This window comes from Haliotis rufescens, unplaced genomic scaffold, assembly GCF_023055435.1.
Source record: "Haliotis rufescens isolate VD_foot unplaced genomic scaffold, xgHalRufe1.0.p SCAF_6, whole genome shotgun sequence".
In the NCBI taxonomy this organism is placed as follows: Eukaryota; Metazoa; Mollusca; class Gastropoda; order Lepetellida; family Haliotidae; genus Haliotis; species Haliotis rufescens.
The window spans coordinates 29669967-29691806 of NW_025964334.1; the positions used below are offsets into that span (position 1 = coordinate 29669967).

Sequence of the window (21840 nt, forward strand, 5' to 3'; positions counted from 1 at the left end):
AGAGACTTGGAAAAAGAACAGTTAAATTTGATTACTTCCAGAGATTTTTGCTTATTGCTTTACTAATATTTCTTTCTAATAGTATCATGCCAAGATGCTGTTGGCAACATCGATTTTAAATAAAAGAGAACTCAACCAATCAAAGAATTAAGTGTTAGGCCAGACTTTCTTTTTCTGGTTCACAGATTTTTGGCCCCAAAATTTGGGTCGTTAGGTTGAAAAAGTAAAAAAGTATAAATTCCAACTTGAAGCTTGTAAGGTAAATTTTCAACAGGTTTAAATTACAGTATTTAAAATAATTGTTTAATATTGAAAGCAACAGTAAATGAGTTTTATTACAAACATGTTAAGTATTTCTGGTTGCGTAATAAAAGAAATGTTTTTAATCTTTTATATTTTTTTCACATTTCAATTTTTTAGATTTAGCAGATCTGTGAACCAAATTTAAAAAAAAGTCTGGCCTCATATGCTTATGATAATTAGTTCTCTTACTTTCTGTTTTCGAAGAGGTACTCGGCCTGCTTGGTTAACACCTTGTCCAACTGAGATGGGTTATCCTGTATAGATATTGCATTAGAGTTAGCAGCATTCACAAGACACAGTTTCGGTGAAGACATCCTCTTCTACCCGGCATAGCATATAACCCTATTGAGATAAATACCCTTGAGTCATCCACATCCCCAGCTAAAAATAGCCATCCAATCAAATTACTGTCTTGTGTAGCAAACTTTTTAATGCTGATATGGAAAAAAGAAATATTATGTCAAACAAAGCAATAAATATGCATGTACAAAAATTTGCCTGTCTGATGTGCCTGTTATTACACATTAAAGGCAAACTTGAAGAAGTGAGTTTTCAGTTGCGACTTTGAAGTACATAACTGTTGCTACGATCTGATGTGAAGAGGGGCCTTGTTCTAGTGGTAGGGTCCTGCCCTTTCGACAGAGAGATTGTCGATGTTTTTGTGGGTGGATACAGAACTTGCAGAAAGTACTAACCACTAGACCTTAACAAGCCATGGTAGCCAATGGGTTCAGTGTCCATAATAGGATGGAGATACTACACACAGGATATTCAAGGTTGTACACTTCGTGAATTGATCTGTACTGTCACTTCACCATTCAACCTGAATAATCTAGTGGTCAGGTTACACGCCCAGAACAAGAAGGTGGACTCTTCCTCTCCACCACCATAGTGTTGCTTTAAGTCCTAAACATTTAAAATGAGCAAAGCCTAATTCTTATTTATATGAACATGTGTAAGAAGTTTGTAATAGTTTTGCCCACTTTATAAATAATATATCTATAGATCCTGGCTCATCATTTGGTTCAAATCATTCAAAACACACTCATTTGCATTTTAACTCAAATTAAATGCAATCAATATGTGGAACATTGTCGGTCTTTAATTTCTGAATGCTAGATGAGGTTTCTTATACGCAGACACTAAAATACCAGTGTTTTAAAAGTCTACAAATAACCCTGGTTTTTGGTTTTAATGTCAATTATTGCACGTTTTCGATCCATACAAAAAGGCATTTGGTAGGCTAGTGGTAGCAATTTTGAAGTAAAAATATTTGCTAAAACACAACATATTCCAAAACAATCAATATAAATTATTCTGATACATGACAGTTTGCTTTAAGTGATTATACCTTGCAGTATTCCCTGGCCAGTTCGAACTGCCCCTTGTCCAGGTACATCTGCCATACATCCCGTGCCTCCTTCACGATCTTGTACTTGAACACACTGGTGGTTGTATAGGTCCAGACCTGACCACGGATTGGATCCTTGCAGCAGCCCAGCAGCCTACCAAACCTCTGTCAGGCAGAAAACATGTTGGTTGTGTGTTTGTTCAACACTCATACTCAGCAATATTCCATCTATATGACCGCAGCCTCTGAATTATCAAGTCTGGACCAGACAATCAAGTGATTCATATTTTGAACAATGATCCACGCTGTCAGGGTACGAAGACATGCATCAGTCAATCCTTTCCCTGAGCTGATGTCTCCATTTGAGATCAAGAAACCCACATTTTTCTACATTTCCTCAGAAAAAAACCCAGCAGGTAAGGCCCCCCAAAAATAATAGTTTGGGTTCTCAGGCACTGCCCACATCTTCATCAAGTTCATTGCACGTTTTATTTTTGTTTCCATTTTCAATTTTTTGTGTGCATTGCATTCAAGTATTAGGATTTTTATATTTTTTTGAAAATGGAAATAAAAACAAAATGTGCAGCGGACTTTATGATGATGCAGGTGGTGCCTGAGAACCAAGACTATTATTTTTTTTAGTCTTATATAAACAACAACTTACTCAGAACAAGGAATTACTGATTATCTGTCCCTTGTGAACTAATGTCGAAAGTTCCTTGCCAAGGCTTGGAACACAGTAACACCTCTCCTCATTCATTACTTACCTCCACATATACATCATCATAAATAAGTTGCTCGTTCAGCACACACACAGCTTTTAATCTGCAAAGGATGAGATGGTCACAGTCAGTAAGGGGTCCTGTCCAAATACTGAAGCAGGTAACACAGCTAGGTATGTTTAGGTTTGGCAGTGGTAACACAGATGGGATGGGTGTTTGTAAACCTAGCTTGTATTGTTATTGAGTGAGTGTTGTTTAATGCCCCAGCCTTATTGTCATAGCCTGAAAATAATAATGTCTGGACTATGCAAGTTGGTTGCTGTAATCATGATCATCCACGTAATTCGGGAATGATGACATGGTGTCAGCTAAATCACCGATCCTGACTACCCAATCAGTCAGCTCTTTGGACAAATACCGAATTCTGGGACCCATTGGGGCCTATTCTTCATGGAATCCCCATGGAATAGTTTCAACAATCTACGCTGACTTGATGTTTGAAATGCTTGTCATGACAGTTCATGTTATAAGGAGCCTGTTCACATCAGTTTGAAGTTTATCATTATCGAATAGTGCCTGTTATTACACATTAAAGCCAAACTTGAAAAAGTGAGACTTCAGTTCAGACTGTGAAGAAGTAATCCATATGCCACCTATATGTCTCATCACTGTTCACATCAGTTGGAAGTTTATCATTATAGAATAGTGACGTTGGAAAATCTTTGACTTCACAAGCAGTGAAAATGTTTCAATGTTTGGAAAAGTAAAACATAATAAATAAAACAAAACAGTACTAACAGTGTAATGATTTGAGATTCAGTTGCATGCAGGGTCATTCCAGCTTAATTAAATGAGTTGTTTCTCCATAGCTTATTTCCTTTTTAATTGCTGACTTTGGGGCATTCCAGGACCTTTCAGATCGTGTTGAGATGAAAATGTAATTAAGTTCATCCAAGCATGGAAATTCCAAAATACTTTAATTTAGGTTCCATAAACTATTGCTTTATTTGTTAAATGCCTCCCTCAGTAATGTTCCAACTAAATGATGGAGGCCTGTAAATAATGGACCCTGGACCAGACAATCCAGTGGTTGATATTGTGAACACTGGTGCATGCTGCTGGGGTATGATGACACACCATCAACCAGTTCACTGAGCCTGACCACCCAATCCATTGGCTCACTTCCTACGACCAGCAGGGGACTAGATTCGAAGCCGGAATCCCCACAAGGGAAACTATTGCAGGAGAACCTTATACTTATACCTGTCTGGGTAGAGGATGAGTACATGGAATTCCGTGAGCAGCATTGATATGGGGGGTGCTGGCTTCTCGTCCACCTCCTTCGGGTAGCTACGTCAGGTTAAGGATATCCTCTTAGGACACAAAAGATCAATCACAAACATAATTCCTTGTATTTTTTTAACAACAAAACTGTTCACAGTATCTGTCTATTAACTGGCATAAGAAACAAAAATGTGTGATAGATTACGTTTTTGGTGTATTTCAGCAACAAGGCAACAGATGTAGGGTTTTCTTTGTCAGTACGGACTTGACGTCAACTAAATAACGTGAGGCAGGATGTTTTGTAGTGAGGCGAGCGTGGATTAAAATCTAATAATCACATTGTTAGTTTTCTTCTTTAATAATGGTTGACATATATATTTGGGGGTGAACCACAGTCAGAAATAAATATAAAAATCATTTTGGAAAATCAATTATTTTGTTACATTATAGAGTAAGAAAATAAAGAAATTTCCCCCTAGGATTGTTCCTTTCAATGACAAGGCAAAGATTTACTTCCCTTCACATATTAACTGGCTGAAGAGAAAGGAAGACTGCTCTCAAAACTTTGGTCAGCCTATCCTTAAACAAAATTAAACATTAATAATGGAGAAAAAGAATGCTACTAATATCTAGTATTGTCTCAAAATAATGACAGTCGTCAGCTTAGAGTGTGGCAATAGCAGGAAACAATAATTGGAAACATGTACGGGTCAGTCACAGTGAAAGGATACGGCATGAGTTTAGCATTGGACAAAACTGAGTTAGGTCCTGCTGCTCCCGTGACATCGATATCTCCATAGTAAATACCAGGTCCTGAAACAAGGGAGGTGGGGAACATGTTAAAGTGCACTTTCACCACCCAAGTGTTACATGGGGTTCTTCTCACCATACTCACTCTGGTTTATGAATGAAAATCACCATGCCAAGGGGGACAAAATACATTTTTGCCTTTTTCAATCTATAATTAGCAAATTAGTGAACTTTTTCAAGTAGATTGTCTGCATTAACACCTTTCTTAGATTAAAGATGTTATGCAATGTTAGATACAGACACTTACCCACAGATCTGGAAGGGCTGGTTTCTCACAAAATATACATGTGTTACACAACCACCACTCTGCCTTGAGCTCATCCTAAATGTCCAGGGTAGAATATCTCCTTTCTATTTTGACAAATACCTTGGAGTTGTACACCATTGAAAGCTTTGTTTCTGAAGCAACATCCCAATTCCCATCTCCCATCTCTCTCATCACACGCTTTTAACAATATTCCAGTTATATAGCGGCGTGTCAGCCTTATGTGGGGGGAAGGCCCGAAGTGATGCAGGTCTCAGACGTTTACCACTTTGGTGAAACCTACGTGCATGGGTATGGTGCTGACAAACCTAGAAACAAAATCGAGGCGAACCAGGATTCGAACCCACAATCTTAGATTTCTGGCGTGCCTAAGGGACGCAACTCTGCACAGCAAATAGCGGCGCCTTAGACGACTGCGCCTCCCATGCACCACTTATCACTAACCTGGTACAGGATCGAATCTGAATGGATGGTTATTTTGTGCCTTTTGTATATGGCTGAAAACAAAGCTATGTATTTATCAAAAAAGCATGGAGATATAATACACTGGATAATGAAGTATGAATTGTTTTGTTTGTTTGTTGTTTAACACCACTCTCAGCAATACTCCAGCTATATGACTGTGGTTTGTGAATATTCAAGTCTCGACCAGACAATCCATTGAGCATCACGAGCATTGATCCACACAGTTTGGATACAATGACATGCATTAACCAAGTTAGCAAGCCTGAACATCATATCCTGTTAGTCGCCTCTAATGACAAGCATTGGTTACTGAAAAACGATAACCCGGATCTTCATAGGGAAGTATGGATTGAGCTGTGGACTAGCTGAATTATACACCTTGTGTCTATCCCTGTAATGTCCTTTGTACATATGCAGATGTTACAAACAGTCATTGTCCAGAATGCATTGTTTTTAGACTATGGGGTCGGGACCAGAGACCATCTACCAATCCATGGTCTCTGGTCTGGACAAACAAGATTTCACTATATTTCAAAGTGCAAACAAATTAATTTATCAACACAGTTTTTAACTGCTGACTTGTGTCTACTCTTAAATTTCAAACACTAAAAATATCTTATAACAACGAAAGAGCACCTGTCATCCAGGCAAACTTTGTAGCTGCCTGGCGGAACTTGGGGAAGAACAGATGTAGCTCACTGTAACCAAAGTCCCCTGGTAACTCAAGAAACTGCACTGTTTCTGGAAATAAAGTTAGATGCATAAAGCATTACTGGGATAAGTTATAAAGTTACTGGTATCAAACTGACATGTTGTAAATTATGCCATATCCTTAAGTAATATACTACTCAACTTTTGATAGGGAACATCAGATATGTCATTCTATTTAAAAATACACTTGACATATTATGAGAATCAGTTTTGTGTGTCATGGAAATATAAAAATATAACCTTTCAAAAGGAGAGTAGTACATATGAGAAAGTATTTGCTTGTTTGTTGTTTAACGACGCAATAAGCAATATTCCAGCTATATAAGGGCGGTCTGTAAATAATCAAGTCTGGCACGAGCATTGATCCACGCAACTGAGATACAATGACTTGCATCAACCAAGTCAGCGAGCCTGGCCACCCGATCCTGATAGTTGCCTGTTACGAGTAGCATAGTCACCGCTTACGACAAGCATAGTCACCTCTTACGACAAGCATAGTCGCCTCTTACGACAATTAGTCACCTCTTACGACAAGCATAGTCACCTCTTACGACAAGCATGGACTGCTGAAGACCTATTCTAACCCGGATCTTCACTGGTATATAAGACAGTAAGTGATACAAAAATGATCCAAACATTATACAAGTTGATGTGTTATCATGAGACAGTGAGTAAGTGAATGTTGTTTTATGCAATGTTCAAGCTATATCCCAGGAGCCTGTAGACAAGTCTGTGTCTAGCAAACCAGTGGTTGATAGCATGGGGAACAATCCATGCTGTCAGAGCACAATGACACACAAACAGCCACATCACACATTGCAAACAACTGAATGCTTCATAGGGACTGACCACTTGATATTGGGGAGGTGAAGAGAGGGGAAGAGAGGGGAGGGGATTCCAGATTTCTTTCCGGAACAAAATAATTCTTCATCAGTTTTTGCAAAAAATTTATTTGTTCACAGGATATGCTGGATGTCCTTGAAAAAAAAAGAAGAACATAAAATAATTTCCTATACACCTTTTTTCACAAAATAGAATTACGTGATTTGAAGCAGTAACCAAAAAAAAAACATTAGAAACTAACAGTTTCAGTCCACTAGTCTTTACAGTAATAGCATATAGCAAAACACCTAAAAATGGCAAATTTCTACTGGTCCTTATGATACCTTTACTATTGGGCAGTTTGGCAAGGACTACAGGACTAGTGCCAATTTCTAACGCTGCAAAAGACATATCCTGTCCCTTGTAAAATACCAGGCCCATTACCAGAACATATTATTGTGGGCCCTTTCATGCACGGGGTCCTGGGGGCATGTAACATTCTGCCCCCTAGGAATGATGAGACAAACTATGTGTATCTGGTGTGCCTTGTATCTGCTGTGCCTTACCCACGCCTGTCTCATACTGTTGGAAGAGGGACATGAACATCGGAGGCTCAGCAGATGTGGACACCGTCCCGATAAACTGGTACAGACGACTGAAAATGATAGGAAAGACGACTTAAACAAAGCCCCAAAACTACTGTTATACACAGGAAAGAAAATAATGATCTGTCTGTAAACTTTGATGAATATGCATGACTGGCATAGTCCCATTATATTTCAGGGGTGAAGGGTATGGATTAAAAACATAAGGTATTTGCTAAGTTTTATTGTACATCGTTATACATAAGAGTACCGGTACCACATTAACCAACATTCTTGTGATAATATCTGATTTGATGTTCTATGCACATATTGTGACATCTGTAAACTGTACTGTCCATGTGCACAGTTGAGGTACGAGTGTAGGAGTGAGCGCCACATGCAGGCACAGACATGTAGAACATGCCAACAAGTTTGAACTTTATTCTTGCACCATCAAACATTTCATTTTGCCAGTAGTCTGTCAGAGCCTTGAGAAAATCTGGCTGATCTCTCCAAGAACCTACGCAAACCTTCTGTGATCTGGTATTACCGGTAACTCATTGGCGCCCCGAGTAACTGCGATTACTTTGAATGAGTAAGTTGTTATCCACATAAAGTTTCATGTCTCCATGGTAACAGTGATTCACAAATGTGGATTTTTTTGGTTTTAAACAGGGTTCAGAATAGACATCATACTATTTAATACTATTATCATCAACATCAGACCATATAATGGAGCTAAAAAATATCAAGTTGTGAAAAGAGATTATATTTATATTTGTTCAGACGGAGTTGTAATGGGCTTGTGAATGGGGAAATATGCTTTTAGCATAGTCATAAACATCATGGTTAGTTCCCAGCCACATCATATCACTTTGTGTTCAAGTGGTGATGCTGATAGCTGCAATACAAGGTTGTCATGAGCTAGTGAACACGCTCACCCTGGAGTAGTGGCAAGAATGTAGTAGCGGTATTCCGTCATCGTAGTCGACGGAAGACGGTCAAACTGAAGACTTGTCACTGACTGAGCCTTCTCTCTGCCCAAGTTGAACATCTGACAAAAAGAAACATACAGCCTCAAACAAGGAGTGAACACAAGAAAAATGTTACTGCATTCGACGAAATAATGCCCAGGACACTCTCAAAATTAGAAATAGGGGGCTCTTATTAGTATATTATTTTGGAGGGGCGGTCGGGTAGCCTAGTGGTTAAAGGGTTCGCTCGTCACGCTGAAGACCCGGGTTCGATTTCCGACATGGGTACAATGTGTGAAGCCCATTTCAGGTGTCTCCCGCCGTGATGTTGCTGGAATATTGCTAAAAGCGGCGTAAAACCATACTCAGTCACTCACTCACTATACTATTTTGGTGAAAAAAAAACAGAGTAGAAAGATAAATTTTGTGGTTTATGCTGACAGCCTGGAATTTTCATGTACGACAGATATATTTTTCCAGAATTTAATTGCCCATAATTAAGGGTGCATATAACACACAAGTGCATATTGTATGCAAATAAATAAGTCTTGTGTACATTGACCAATCGGAAGGGGTGCTAATTGGGATTGTTCACTAGCCAATATATTAGCAAATATCACCGTTGGCGCTTATTAGAGCAGGGCGCTTATTACCTAGAACACTGAAATAAGAAAAAAAAAGAAATACACTTGCTTGCTTGACAGTAATGAAAGAATGATGTTACCAAGGATATATTAGATCACGGGGGAGGTACTTGGAACAGCATCATGACATTGGTCCATGATGACATAACTCAAAAAGTATATTTGGCGCCTTTGATCTTTTAGTGAAGCATCTTAGAATGTATATTATGGGGCATGTGGCTATTTTTTATGACCCAATTCCAAGGGGAATACAACAAGGGTTGACCAACTTTCAATTCAAGATATTTTGCAGGTAAAACAGTCAACAACAAACCAGCGATAAAAATCTGTCACTGAACATTTTATCAATCTTTTGCCTGCATACACAACATTTGTACATTAATTGGAAGAAATAACCCTAATAAAACTCAAAATCCATTCACATGCAAATTGCAGTATAGGTGTATACAGTTTATTGTGGGCTCTGCCTTTCTCCAAGGCATAACAGTTGAGTAGTCTTTTCCAGGGTGAAGTTGGGAGGTGGATGGCCAATATCCCATACCTTACAGTGGGGTTGTCCTAATATTTACTAATCGCTTACTGGATGGAAGATCATTGGAACCTTATGGACCACAATCACCACATCACTACTGCTTTATGAAATAAACACTTTCAACATTTTGTGGCAGGAACAGAAGGCAGCAGATAAGCAAATGACTTGAGACCTCATCAGAATTTCCTTTATTAAAGAAAAAATGTCAAAACGTGGCCGCAGCAACTAAACAGTTACAACAAGTTCACATATACTATCATTCAACACAAATTTTATACTCCAGAACAAAATTAGTGAATTTCATCCAGACAGAAAATAAACACACTGTAATATGACAATCATGATAAACACAGTTCAGAAAAAAAAGTTGCCTTATGTTGAGATGGATAAAGGCAACACACACATAAATGACTGATATAGCAAGAACGACAAAACCAGACAATCTTACCTCGTGAGGTTTCGTTGCAAGCTTTAACTGAACAAAGTATTAAGATAAGGGGAGATAAGTAAAAACAAGAGTCATCAGAAGATGACAAATCCCCCCGGCCCCGAAAAAATTCGAAAGAACAAATCATCTGTCTATCTAATCTGTCTGTATACAAGAGTAGTTATTGAGCTATCAAAAAAATACCATGGAATTGAAAGAATATTCCATCACATCAAAGCAAGGTACCCCAAGGGCTTCATAAACTGTATCCATGTTGGGGACCACACAAACCCTGTCAATTAGGCTAGCCCACAATCACACGCCTGTCAAAGTTCAGAGTCTGGAAATAAGTGAGTGAGTTTATGCCGCTTTGAACAATATTGCCATGACATCCTGGCATGTCATCTTCATGTGGAAGAAATATCGAACATGATGCATGCAGGTCCAACCGTTTGCCATGTGGAACTCACTCAGTATGATAGAGTTGGATAATGATACAGAGGTTTCCCCTTGGCCAACTTATTCCAATCTTCTCCAGCTGAATCATTTGATACATGATATAGAATGGGGACATGACTACCAAAGTAGAAACAATGATTAGATTAAATTATCCATCCTTTGTGGTTTCCTGAAATTCCCATTTCTTAGTAATCATGGTAATCCCTTATCACATTCATTAACCCGAAAAGTCCAAAGAAGACATTTGATAGGGAGAAACACAGTATTTTCTGTGATATCTGTTTACATAATATCTACCTCTAAACACAGGACCATTTAACTACTGGTAGTCATCATAACAAACAAATTTGCAGATGGGGCCTCTACATCAAAGCATTGCTTAAAGGAAAGTAACGAATGATAATAGATTACACCAAACACAAAAAACAAACCACAACTCATTTCCCACCAACTTCTAACCCTCAGAGTTAATAACACAAGTCAATCCCATATTAGGAAAAGATTCCCCGAAACTACCCTAAACAAGAGTCATCAGAAAGATGACATATCCCCCCGGCAGCTGTCTGTAAAGTAACCACTAGTAAATGTGCAATTCTCTATGTAATGAGTCAACAGTTGAATGTTCTTTAAGAAGCATACATTGTTTACCCACTGAATGGTTTTCGAATGGAGTCTAGGTCCAACTTCATTCCATAAAAATTGTAAAAAATATAAATTCGTAAAGAATAAATATCAAAAGGCACCACTTCAGTATGTGCCTGATAGCTTTGCCAAGTTTCGATCAAATACACTGAATGGTTTTGGAATTCTGCCCCGGAAACGAACCCCATCCCCAATTGAGTCTATGGTCAACTTCATTCCATAAAAATTTAAAAAAATAAAAATTAGAAAAATCCCAAAATATCAAAAGGCACCACTTCAGTATGTGCCTGATAGCTTTGCTAAGTTTCGATCAAATACACTGAATGGTTTTGGAATTCTGCCCCGGAAAAGGAAATGATTAAGGACGGACCCGGACAGACAGACTGGCTGATCGCTATATCCCCCCGCATTATATGCCGGGGGGATAAAAATGACTGCAGTGACTGTTGCAGCTCTAATACCTTGACATAGCAGTAATAGGACTAAAATCTAGGACCGTTTAACTTGTTTGTTGCCTTATGCCAGAATCAGCAATATTCCAGCTATAATACGACATACAACAACATGTCTACATCACAATGACATGTCTGGGCCACACATACCAGTGGTTGAGTTTATGAGCAATGTACCACACATTTTGATTATGATGAACACAATCAACCAAATCACTGAGTCGGACCATCCGATTCAATTAAAGTCTTGTATGACAAGCTTTCAAGTGCAAGGGACCAATTCTCATCATGGTCCATACAAGGCAGGCCCGCAACAACACTGTTGACAAATGGCAATCCTGAGATGGCAACATGTGGGTAATATGACACAAACATGATGTATATACCTTATATACGACACTTACTTGTCTCAGGTACTGGTCCAGGCTGCCCTGGAAGAAACGACTGTCCTCATTGGCTGTGAGCTCTGTCTCAAATATTATGCCTGGAAACAAGTAATAACAAGAGTGCTAGAAATTAAGAAGGTCATTATGGTCATGGGTACATTGAGACCTGAAAAAACACTTTTACATTAGGGTTATGACATGGCCCCCTTGTCTTTCATGCAATATTCCGAACACTGCAACAGATATAACAAGAAGACAAAGTTATTGATACTTGTCATAAATCATCAACTAGTTCTATATAAATATTTCTTAAAATCCCAAACTATCAAAAGGTACCAGTTCACCACTAGACCTATCTTTGTGCCAAGTTTAGTGAAGAAATATTGTATGATTTTCACGATCTGCTCTGGAAACACCTTGCTCGGACGGATGAATGGACTGACGGTGTCCATTTTAAAACCCGACAAAACGCATTGCAGGGGATAATATAATAGAGATAGGTCTTTCAAATTTGTTTTATATAAGGAAAGGCGAACCATGCTTGTAAAGATGAAAAGACAAGAAAAACTTTGATGACTATCTGTCCCATATTGATCGACTTTTGACGTTTTGAAGGTGGAGATATTACATTACTTGTACTGAAAGGCTTGTACTTTGGTAGGATGAATAAGAATTTTTCTCACTTTTTTAATTTGCCACCACGAGAGAAACTTTTGTTTTGTTGATCAGCAGATCAGTATATGAATCAAAACAAGAAAATAAAACCTTTACCTTTGCTTGTGCCTAGCAGTATAGCGCTGGTGGTTGCCTCGTTAGCATTCTGCCAGTTCCACCCCACAGAGTCGATCAGGTGACCCTGGAGCACATACAGTAGTGATAGTTTGACATGCACCGAGGTATGGTGGGAAGTGGTTACAGTTTCAAGATTGATCATCGGTTTGAAAAATAAACGAAAATAGAAAAATCAACTGTATGAGCATTCTTCCTCAGTATCCTAAATTCTGGGTCTCAATAGGAGGTGCTTACACAGATTCCCTACAGATTGGTCTGGCTGGAGGTTGGACATGGGGTACTTCTTGGAGCAGGGCACTTAATATGGCGAATATGGTATGCATGTCATCTGTTGTGCATCATTTTATGTAAAGACGGTGGATGGACAATACATGATTCTGATTGTACAATGAAGAAGTGTAGTAAAATGTCTTAAGCTCCAGTAGGATCAGCTTGAACTAGTATTTATACTAAGACCTCTCCTTACTGCAAATCATGCTAAACTACAAGTTCAGGGTAGGAAACTCCAAAGATTTTACCATAGACTGTAAAGATCATTTACTATATTACTACACTACTTAATACGATTTCGCCGGAATTATTGTAAACATTATTATAATTATTGAATGAAATTTTGAACACAATTAATAAAATACATTGCAAACATGAGTCCAGATAAACAAAGAAAACATATTTTATAACCAGATATTATATTAATAGGATTAAATTCTGTACTTCAGTTCGGATTTTGTTAACTGGTATTTCCGGTGTTACGTAATTGCGGTCATCAGCTGATAATGTTTTCTGAGATGGGGGAAAACATCATGTCATTGGAAAACTTAAGTTTATTAAAAATGTTAGTAAATTTTGGGAGCCAGTAAATTTTGGGAGCCAGTAAATTTTGGGAGCCACGCTTTACCGTGCGCTATAACTGAGTTAGCACTATATTGAAGAGCGCAATAGCGAGGGAACACTGTAGTACAATCAGAAATATGTATTAGTCTAAAAACTATTTTACTTGACAGGGGCTTTGGACAAGTGTATAAAGTCACAGACTGACTTAATCTGTCTTGGACAATGAAAACAAGTTTACTAATAGTAAATGATTAACAATTCTACTTCCATATTGACTTATGGTGGTGCAGTACCTTGAGTTTGGCAATAGGTTTTGGTTTCTTGGAGTTCCTGGAGAGGTAGTAGTTGTCCCCACACTTCATGCTGATGATCAGGTGCTTCCCCGTGGGGTCCAGGAAGATCTTGTGAACCTTGTCATCCACGGCACGTGGGATCTCTACCTCTGTCAACAGATCACTACATATCATGGCATCACAGTTACTTCCCATAGTTCCTTGAATCATCTTATGTAGACATAACGGTGGCCGGACTTGGAGATACATATGCATATTAAACACTCCTGTAGATTTCTTGTCCTTATTATACCACATTGGTCATATCTGAGCCAAATAGTGACTGGTACCATTCATATTCTTAGAACTATGACCTTGCCCACTTTGTGAAACAGGGTCAAGATTCTTACAATCCCTTTCCAATGCTTACAGTAATCAAGGATTTTTTAAACTGCGACAAATAATTATGAGATATTAAAAGGTTAGTGAAAATTTCAAGGGACATTTTAAGGAAAAAAACACACCTTTTTAACCTCAAGTGTATCTCTTTCATTTTGATTGCATTCTGGCAGGTGTCAAATTACTCATAGATACTGATGATGCAAAATGCATCTCAAAGTAAAAGAAAATAACTTCATTCATTTTAAAGAAAAGAGAAAGCCTTGGGTCTTTGAGGTTTCGTATTTTGGTTGGTATTAAAATCTAGAAACCCCTTCAATCAATCTTTTTATCATTAATGTTACAGTTAAAACAAGAATTTTATGTTTGACTCTGAACACTCTAAAGCGTATCTTAGTATTACCCCCAATGCCAGACCCTGTATGTACAAGAAGTGTCCTACCGTCAGGGTTGTCAGGGTGCTCCAGGTCCAGCCGCAGCATGATGTTGGAGCTCATCACCATCACCAGGAAGTTGTTGCACACGTCCAGATGGGTGATGATGTCTGGCGGCCTGCACACACACAGTGTCATCACGATTAGAGTCTATGAGCATGAGTGAGTGGGTGAGTTAGAATTTTTCATCGCATCAGCAATATCTCAGCCATATAGCAATGGAAACTAGGTCTTACAATATCTGCTGACAAAGGACAGCAAAAGAGTAATGCATATCAGTCTTAGAATAAAACAAACCATATAAGCATGATTAGCCGGAAACGCATCTTTTTTAGTTGATTTTACATCTAACATGTGGGCTGTGATAAGAGACTGACCATTTACCCATACTATTTGGGGTTGGGGTTACCATGTTTACAAGTTCTTTATGTTTGCTGGAGTCAGTTTATATAATCATTTATGTCATGGCTGAATAATTACAACATGTACAATGATATGAGAAATTTATCCTGTGTCATGGTAGCAATATTATGAATATAGTCTGGTATGTACAGCAATACAGGCATCAGCACTTCAACAAACTACTGCAGGACAAACCTTATCAACACCTTATGGTAAAATACAAGTTACACAGAATTGTGACATGATAATTGGCCTTGAAAAAAGCAGTATGCAAGGGAGAGATTACGAAACATCTCCAATGTGGAAAGGGGTGGTGGGGAAGCCTAGTGGTTAAAGCGTTCGCTCATCACGCCGAAGGCCCAGGTTTGATTCCCAACATGGGCAAAATGTGTGAAGCCCATTTCTGGTGTCCCCGACATGATATTGCTGGAAGTTTTCTAAAAGTGGCCCCAAACCATACTCACTCCCAACGTGGAAAAGGTACTAAAGTACGGACCTCATGCCTCTTAGGCAAAATTAGAGTCCACTGTATTCATGGTATTTGGTAGAGAGTCAATATTCTGCACATATCTTGAAAAAACATCCATTACCATGACCATGATACCATGAAAGACTTACTTAAAGTTGACCTTTTTCTTGTTGAAAATTGGTGATTCTGTTTCTAGACGGGCATCAATGAAACCAACACCGATCTGACAAAACAAAATGACAAGCAAATTAGAAACAGTAATCAATCCAGCTGTACAATAAATACCATAGGCATATTCTCATATAAATCATTTATCATTTCTATTGTCTTCAATAAATTTCAAATATGCATGTATTTCAATTTGACTATAAAGAAGTGTTCTTGTTTTCCTCTTATAATTTAAATGGTCTTCACTATATATGCAGGGCCTGAAACTCTGAATTATGCTATCCAAACATCATCTTATGACTGACAGCACTTATGACCAAGTGCCATCCAAGCTATACAAGAATGTGTAGTGGCCATATGGATTTTTTATTCCAGTTCTCATGTACAAAGCATTGACCTCATCTGAGGTTGTATGCTCTGCCCATGACCAAAGAGATTGATCCACCTCTATAAGCTGATATTGTAAAGATTGTAGGAAGACATCCCTACTCTACATACTCTCCTGATCAGCAGAGGGCACATCAAAGGCTACAATATTTTTTTACTGCATAAACAATGATAAAGCTTCTTTTGCTCATACATATGTTGCTACATACATGATACACAGGATGACATGAGTGGGATGGCTGCTTGACTGTTTGCATTATTTAAGACATGTTGATTAATTGCATGGGAGAAGTAATAAAACAGAGAATATTTATTTGCCACTTAATAAAACAGACCGGTTCTTGTAGACTCTGTGCAGGTGACTGCCTGATTCCAGAAGCTTGTCGAGCTGACTCTTCCTCATATTGGTCCAATATTGACGCCATCTTACCTGGTTAAAGACTACCTGAAACAGAAAATACACACCTCTGTCAGTCCTTGAGGTTAAATAATTTTATCACTCAAAACATGTAAATTACTAAAACAATATTCCAAGCTATCCATGGGACTCCATATCCGTGATAGTGAGAGTTATCATCTGTAATCTGGCATTCCTGTTAAAGGGAAACAATGCTCCAACTCTTAGTTGTCTGGCTGGCACCATCTTAGTTAGCCTGCGTAATCACTGGATGCCAATTAGTATCAGTGACCCAACAAACTGGGCTTTGGACCTTAATTTGGCAATTGCCGGACCTCGCTGATAGCGAGGGGTTATCCCCTTGAATACTCGCATTTTCTGGGATGATGCTTTCTATAACCTTTTACCTTGCAAATTCTATGCCTGTGTAAATGTGAATGTACAATTACGAGTTTAGTATACAGCAACTATGTGTACATGGTGTACGTATTCTTTTGCAAAATTGAGATTCAGTTCCTATACTCAAAACAGCAACGACCCTCATATTGCAAGCAACTTGTATATAATACAACAATTACTACTCCCTTCTTGTCATCAATGTTTCATGGTATAATCTTCACCTGTGTATTTGTCGTCTTTCACTTGATGCTCAGTTAATGATTTTATTACAAGTATAATGGTGGTAGAACCACTCAGATTACCTGACAAAGACTATGCAAAATACTAGTAACTCAATAACATTCACCCCTGCCTCTGAGGATGTCAGGGATATATTATAATGCAGCAATCAGTGGTTTGCATTTGGCATTTCTTGTGTCTGATGTAGTTATCAAATCCAACATTGGGTTATAAATGTAAGTCTGTTGGCGCGAATGTTTTACACATTATGTAATATGAGTGGTAGTGCAGCAAGAGAGGTATGGTAATTGGAGTTGCAAAAAACATTGATCAAAGGAGTAACCGTTAATACCGATATGTCGATTGATTAATCACTGCACAGTGGATTTGCCACAGACATGACTCCTATGTGAAACACCTGAAACAAATTTGCGTGGTCATTTGAGAGACAAACATAGGTTATAATATTCCGAAACGCTATATATAGTTTAAAATATCACATTCTTACAAAGACACGTGACATCAAACAAGTTTCTTTGATCAGCTTCAGACGTATGGGGTAACTGACTGATATTATACATATAACTATGGTCGGTTGACATTCGTATTTTGTTTTCAATATGCAACATGCAATATATAATTTCTGACAACATAATACTTTCCGATACAATTCATCTGATCATCAAAATTCTTTGACGTTATATTAATGGTTATTTTTTAACTGAATAACTGGTAGATTGGTAGAAAATGTGCATACAGCTGATTGCTATTTCCAGCTTAGCTTATGAGAAAATACACATGGTAACCTATATTTCTGCATATATAACAAAGCCTAGTAGAACAGAAAATACAATTTAAATGGTAAATCATCATGTCTAGTGATAATTTATCTGTTCTTTTACCTGAATTCTCCAAAGGGATACTATGTAGTTTTTTTACTGTGCATAATATGATGTTGACTGATTTTCACCCTTTCAAGACGTGTATGCATGAATCAACAACAAACACACAGCTGCAGCTCTATATTGTACATATACCGGGCCCTATGTCATTTATACGGCTTCTCATTTTTCAATCTTCTGATGCGAGTCGTTTCGATTCGTGCAGCGATAATAGCACTGAACACATGTCAAACCAGTCGAAATAATAGTACTAATAAGCATGTTTTAAAGAAAAAGCCGATCTATATTTCAATACTTTCAAACTTGGAGTGTTGTTTCACTTTTGTCACATTTGTGTTCTCAATCATGATTCAACAGAGAGTGACAAGTAACGATGGTCTAGTAAAATATATTTGGCTCGAAACATGAACTAGTATCTGCTATGTATACTAAAATGACACTCAACCTCAACATGCTCAAGACAAAGTCTTTTGACTGATCCTGTGCAGACGAATTTTCATGCACGAAAATGGAAGGTCTATCTGGCAATCTCCAAGCAAGTCTCCCGACTTAATAAGGTTTAGTAGTTATTGTTTGCACACCGACAAGGTTACCTGTATATATATGGGATGTTTACAGCCTGGTAAGAAACATTGGGTGTAGATTAGGTTTTCGAAGCATCTATTTTTTCATAAGAGGCGTAGTGTGATTTCCGCAATCACGAATTATCTCCCATTTTAAACAAAGGGAGGTAAGAAGTAAAGAGAGATTCAAACCACAAATAATTATATGTGTTTAGCCTGGACGAAACAATTCGTCTGATTGCATAAACAGAGCCTGACCACCCGATCCATAGCTCGCCTCTGTCGACAAACACATGTTGCTGGGGACTAATTCTAGCCATAATCTCCCTAGGGAAACTAAATATGAAGGGATGGTCAGACTCTCTGCCTTAGTTGACTGCGGGTCATAGTACCCGAAGGAGTGGACGTTGCTCAAAACTCCAACCAACATTTCCCTGTTCCTGACACATAACTTACATACCGCTGGGATACGGCTAGAACAGTGCTGATTGTGGCGACGCATAAAAAGAAACAAACAAATAATATCTTTTTCTTGTAAATACGTATATCTATGAGAGTTGAAACAAGGTCCAAGTGAATGAGAGGGGAAAAAGCTGGTTGTTAGCCTTTTGAACATATTATTTTTTCCATATTTATAAGTGTTTTTTACATTTCCAGTGGGCCAAAGAAGGCCCTTATTATATCTCATCCTATCCGAATGTTTTGATAAAGTTTGTAATATTTTTGTCAAATCCAATTTCCAAGTGTATACTTTCTTTTCCCCGTCAGTTTATGTTTCTCATACTCCCATGTTTATAATCCAGAAGCCACACCCCGTTACAAATCACATTCATCATGTACATCCATCTGCTTTATGTACACTAACAGAATATAATTTGACTTAATCTAACTATAACGGGAAAACGGAAGAATTAAATATGAGTGACAAAACGGGATCAGTAAAACACTTACAATTCATAACGAACACGCTTATAACGAACTGACGGATCTAACGAAATTATTTTTCGTCCCGACCATTTGTTGTATATAGGCTGTATGTATGCTTATAACGAACTACGGTTATTACGAAATAAAATTAGTGGTCCCCTAGAGTGCGTTATAACCGTAGTTTGCTGTAACCAGATCAGCATTTGTGCGAAATCGTTTCAACAACCATCTCGATCATTCCTCGGTGTGAATACCGCAATACAAAAATGGTGGCCCGTTCTCTATGAAAACGCGACAGGAGAGGTTCGGGTTGTTTCAATATGTGACCAGGACCCACTTGTACAAAGCGATCTTAGCGCCACGACTATCTTAAATATTTCTTAGAGTATGGGAGTAACGACCATCGTAGCGCTGAGATCGCTATGTGCAAGTGGGCCCTGGTTCACTGTGTCATCGTGCCCCGACGATGAGGATTATTGTTCATGCTGTCAACCACTAGTTCTCCAGGTCTAGACGCGACTTATATTCACCGGCATCGGTGTTGAAGCGGAAATTTTGGCGTAAAGCAACATTCACATACTTCTCTATTATTAGCATCGTCTCTAATGTAGGTGTAGGAGTGCTGTACGCACTTGAGCTGACAAGCAGAAACGAGAGGCTGACTCCCATATTTGCTTACGCCGAACGCTCTGACGACCTTCTACAGCTTGGTTGTCTTTTAACATGACAGAATAACGTAGAAGCCGTTCCCAACTTGAAGGGCTTAGATGTTTCTATTATTGTTAAGTGCACATGTATCAATATACTTTATTTTCATAATTGCAAAGTCATTATGAACTTTACTGTTATGAACATTTTTAACATATGTAACTAGTTACCGTATTCATGTAAAGATTTACAAAATGTATTCAAAACTTCAATAACAAAAAATAAATTATGAACCTGGTATCCAAAGAGTTCTATGAAGAAATTAAATTTAAGTTTTTTTATATAGTCACCTCGTTAATCTGGACGGTCGCGTCCCCAGTGAAATTGTCCGTTTTAACAAATGTCCGGAACAACGAAGTATGCAGATTAATGTCTTTTGTTTGTGTGTCAAGACGTTCAAAATAGAATGGTCCGGTAAGCGGGGATTCTGGACTAACGAGGTTACATTTATATACTTGTTTTTATTAAATCACGTTTGTTATTTCTTCATTTAACAATATATGCATCTTTACCATCCATAATAGAAACATTTAAAGTTAGATATTATCTTATATTGCCCCTTCACTGTATCAATAGGTAAACAGCCCTTGCCATACGGACCTAGAAGCAAGTGACATGTCGTGTACACTGCAGCACACATCGCTCCGAGTACCAATATTTACATGACAGTTTTAATGCGTGTGTCTATGTCTCCGAATTCCTACTTACTTCAACGTTACCTCCAATGCAAGAAAAGGTCCTTAATTAGATAAATCAGCATTAATTTATTTCCATAACCACAGTAAACCACACGATATGTCAAGCATCGTATCACACAACGCTCATATAGTACTGCGTCATGATAGTGTCATACAGTTACTGTTATGTGTATACGTTTACAAAATGAACATACAGTAGCTGAAAATGAAGAAAGTATGTGGGAACCTTTTTATTATATTTTATAACTATAATTTAACAACTGTTTTTGTCTGCAAATATGTTCATTTCAGAGACATGATGTTAGTCTACATATGTATATGCGATCTCCAAGAGGCAATGAGGTTGTGACTGGTCTTTTAACGAGAGCACTTTCTATATCGTTTAAGTATAGGTGTGCATGCTCCCTTCCAAATCCCTACCTATACACAGATTACCTCTGATGCAAGAATTCGGAAAGGTCCGAAATTAGATTAAATCACCATTAATCTGTTGCCACCGCCACAATTAACGACAAGATAGAACAGATAACGATTCCCTGAATCACTCGTGTCGAGGAGGGATGTGCTGCCGCAAGTTCCGCTGTTTCAACAACACGCGCACGCACGTCTGTCTGTCTCGCGTTTCCAGGCCATTTCTATAAAAGGAGAAGCCCCCCAAACTCTCGCTTCTGCAATTAATTCTGCAACTCCGGGAGAAAACGAGACTATCGCTTCTGTCACTGCCCTGTGTGGAGTACACAAGACCAGATCAACAGCTTGTAAGTACCTGTATTATACTATCTGGTATGGAAGATACGTCTTCTATTGAATAATGTACCATCTTATAGTAATTGTGAAAGTGGTCATATTCCTGTGATAATGTGTGTTGTGGTGTATCGCATGCCCGCGTCATAGATCTTTTTTTATTACTTGCATGGGACTGGTAAGATATGTTGTAGATTCTCACTGAAGATATCTTTTGAAGCTTACGGAACAGTATTTCATCAGCTGCTTTAGCAGAAGATGGTCCCAAGGCCATCTTGTTTACGGGATTCTGC

The 21840-nt window shown here is 38.3% G+C and overlaps 2 protein-coding genes across 5 annotated transcripts in view; one reads left to right on the forward strand and one right to left on the reverse strand.

Annotated features, from left to right (window-relative positions):
- The window catches only part of LOC124141041 (vacuolar protein sorting-associated protein 18 homolog), a 33001-nt gene extending 14368 nt beyond the window's left edge, over positions 1–18633 (reverse strand). The window contains exons 1-16 of one of the 2 annotated variants that reach the window (XM_046508908.2): positions 18501–18633; positions 16326–16435; positions 15585–15658; positions 14573–14682; positions 13753–13901; positions 12605–12689; positions 11852–11931; positions 9916–9942; positions 8259–8371; positions 7300–7388; positions 5837–5941; positions 4392–4473; positions 3640–3726; positions 2422–2479; positions 1655–1819; positions 493–557 (exon numbers count right to left, since the gene is read on the reverse strand). In XM_046508908.2, the coding sequence (XP_046364864.1) occupies positions 493–557; positions 1655–1819; positions 2422–2479; positions 3640–3726; positions 4392–4473; positions 5837–5941; positions 7300–7388; positions 8259–8371; positions 9916–9942; positions 11852–11931; positions 12605–12689; positions 13753–13901; positions 14573–14682; positions 15585–15658; positions 16326–16415 (1379 nt within the window). In that variant the 5' untranslated portion in view covers positions 16416–16435; positions 18501–18633. The remainder of the gene's footprint in view (positions 1–492; positions 558–1654; positions 1820–2421; positions 2480–3639; positions 3727–4391; positions 4474–5836; positions 5942–7299; positions 7389–8258; positions 8372–9915; positions 9943–11851; positions 11932–12604; positions 12690–13752; positions 13902–14572; positions 14683–15584; positions 15659–16325; positions 16436–18500) is intronic. The other variant, XM_046508909.2, reaches the window with a different exon arrangement.
- Positions 18634–21403: 2770 nt separating this feature from the next.
- Positions 21404–21840, forward strand: part of LOC124141040 (transgelin-2-like) — a 32302-nt gene continuing 31865 nt past the window's right edge. Inside the window, exon 1 of one of the 3 annotated variants that reach the window (XM_046508905.1) lies at positions 21404–21561. The gene's annotated coding sequence lies outside the window, so the exon portion shown is untranslated. The remainder of the gene's footprint in view (positions 21562–21840) is intronic. The other 2 variants (XM_046508907.2, XM_046508906.2) reach the window with 2 other exon arrangements.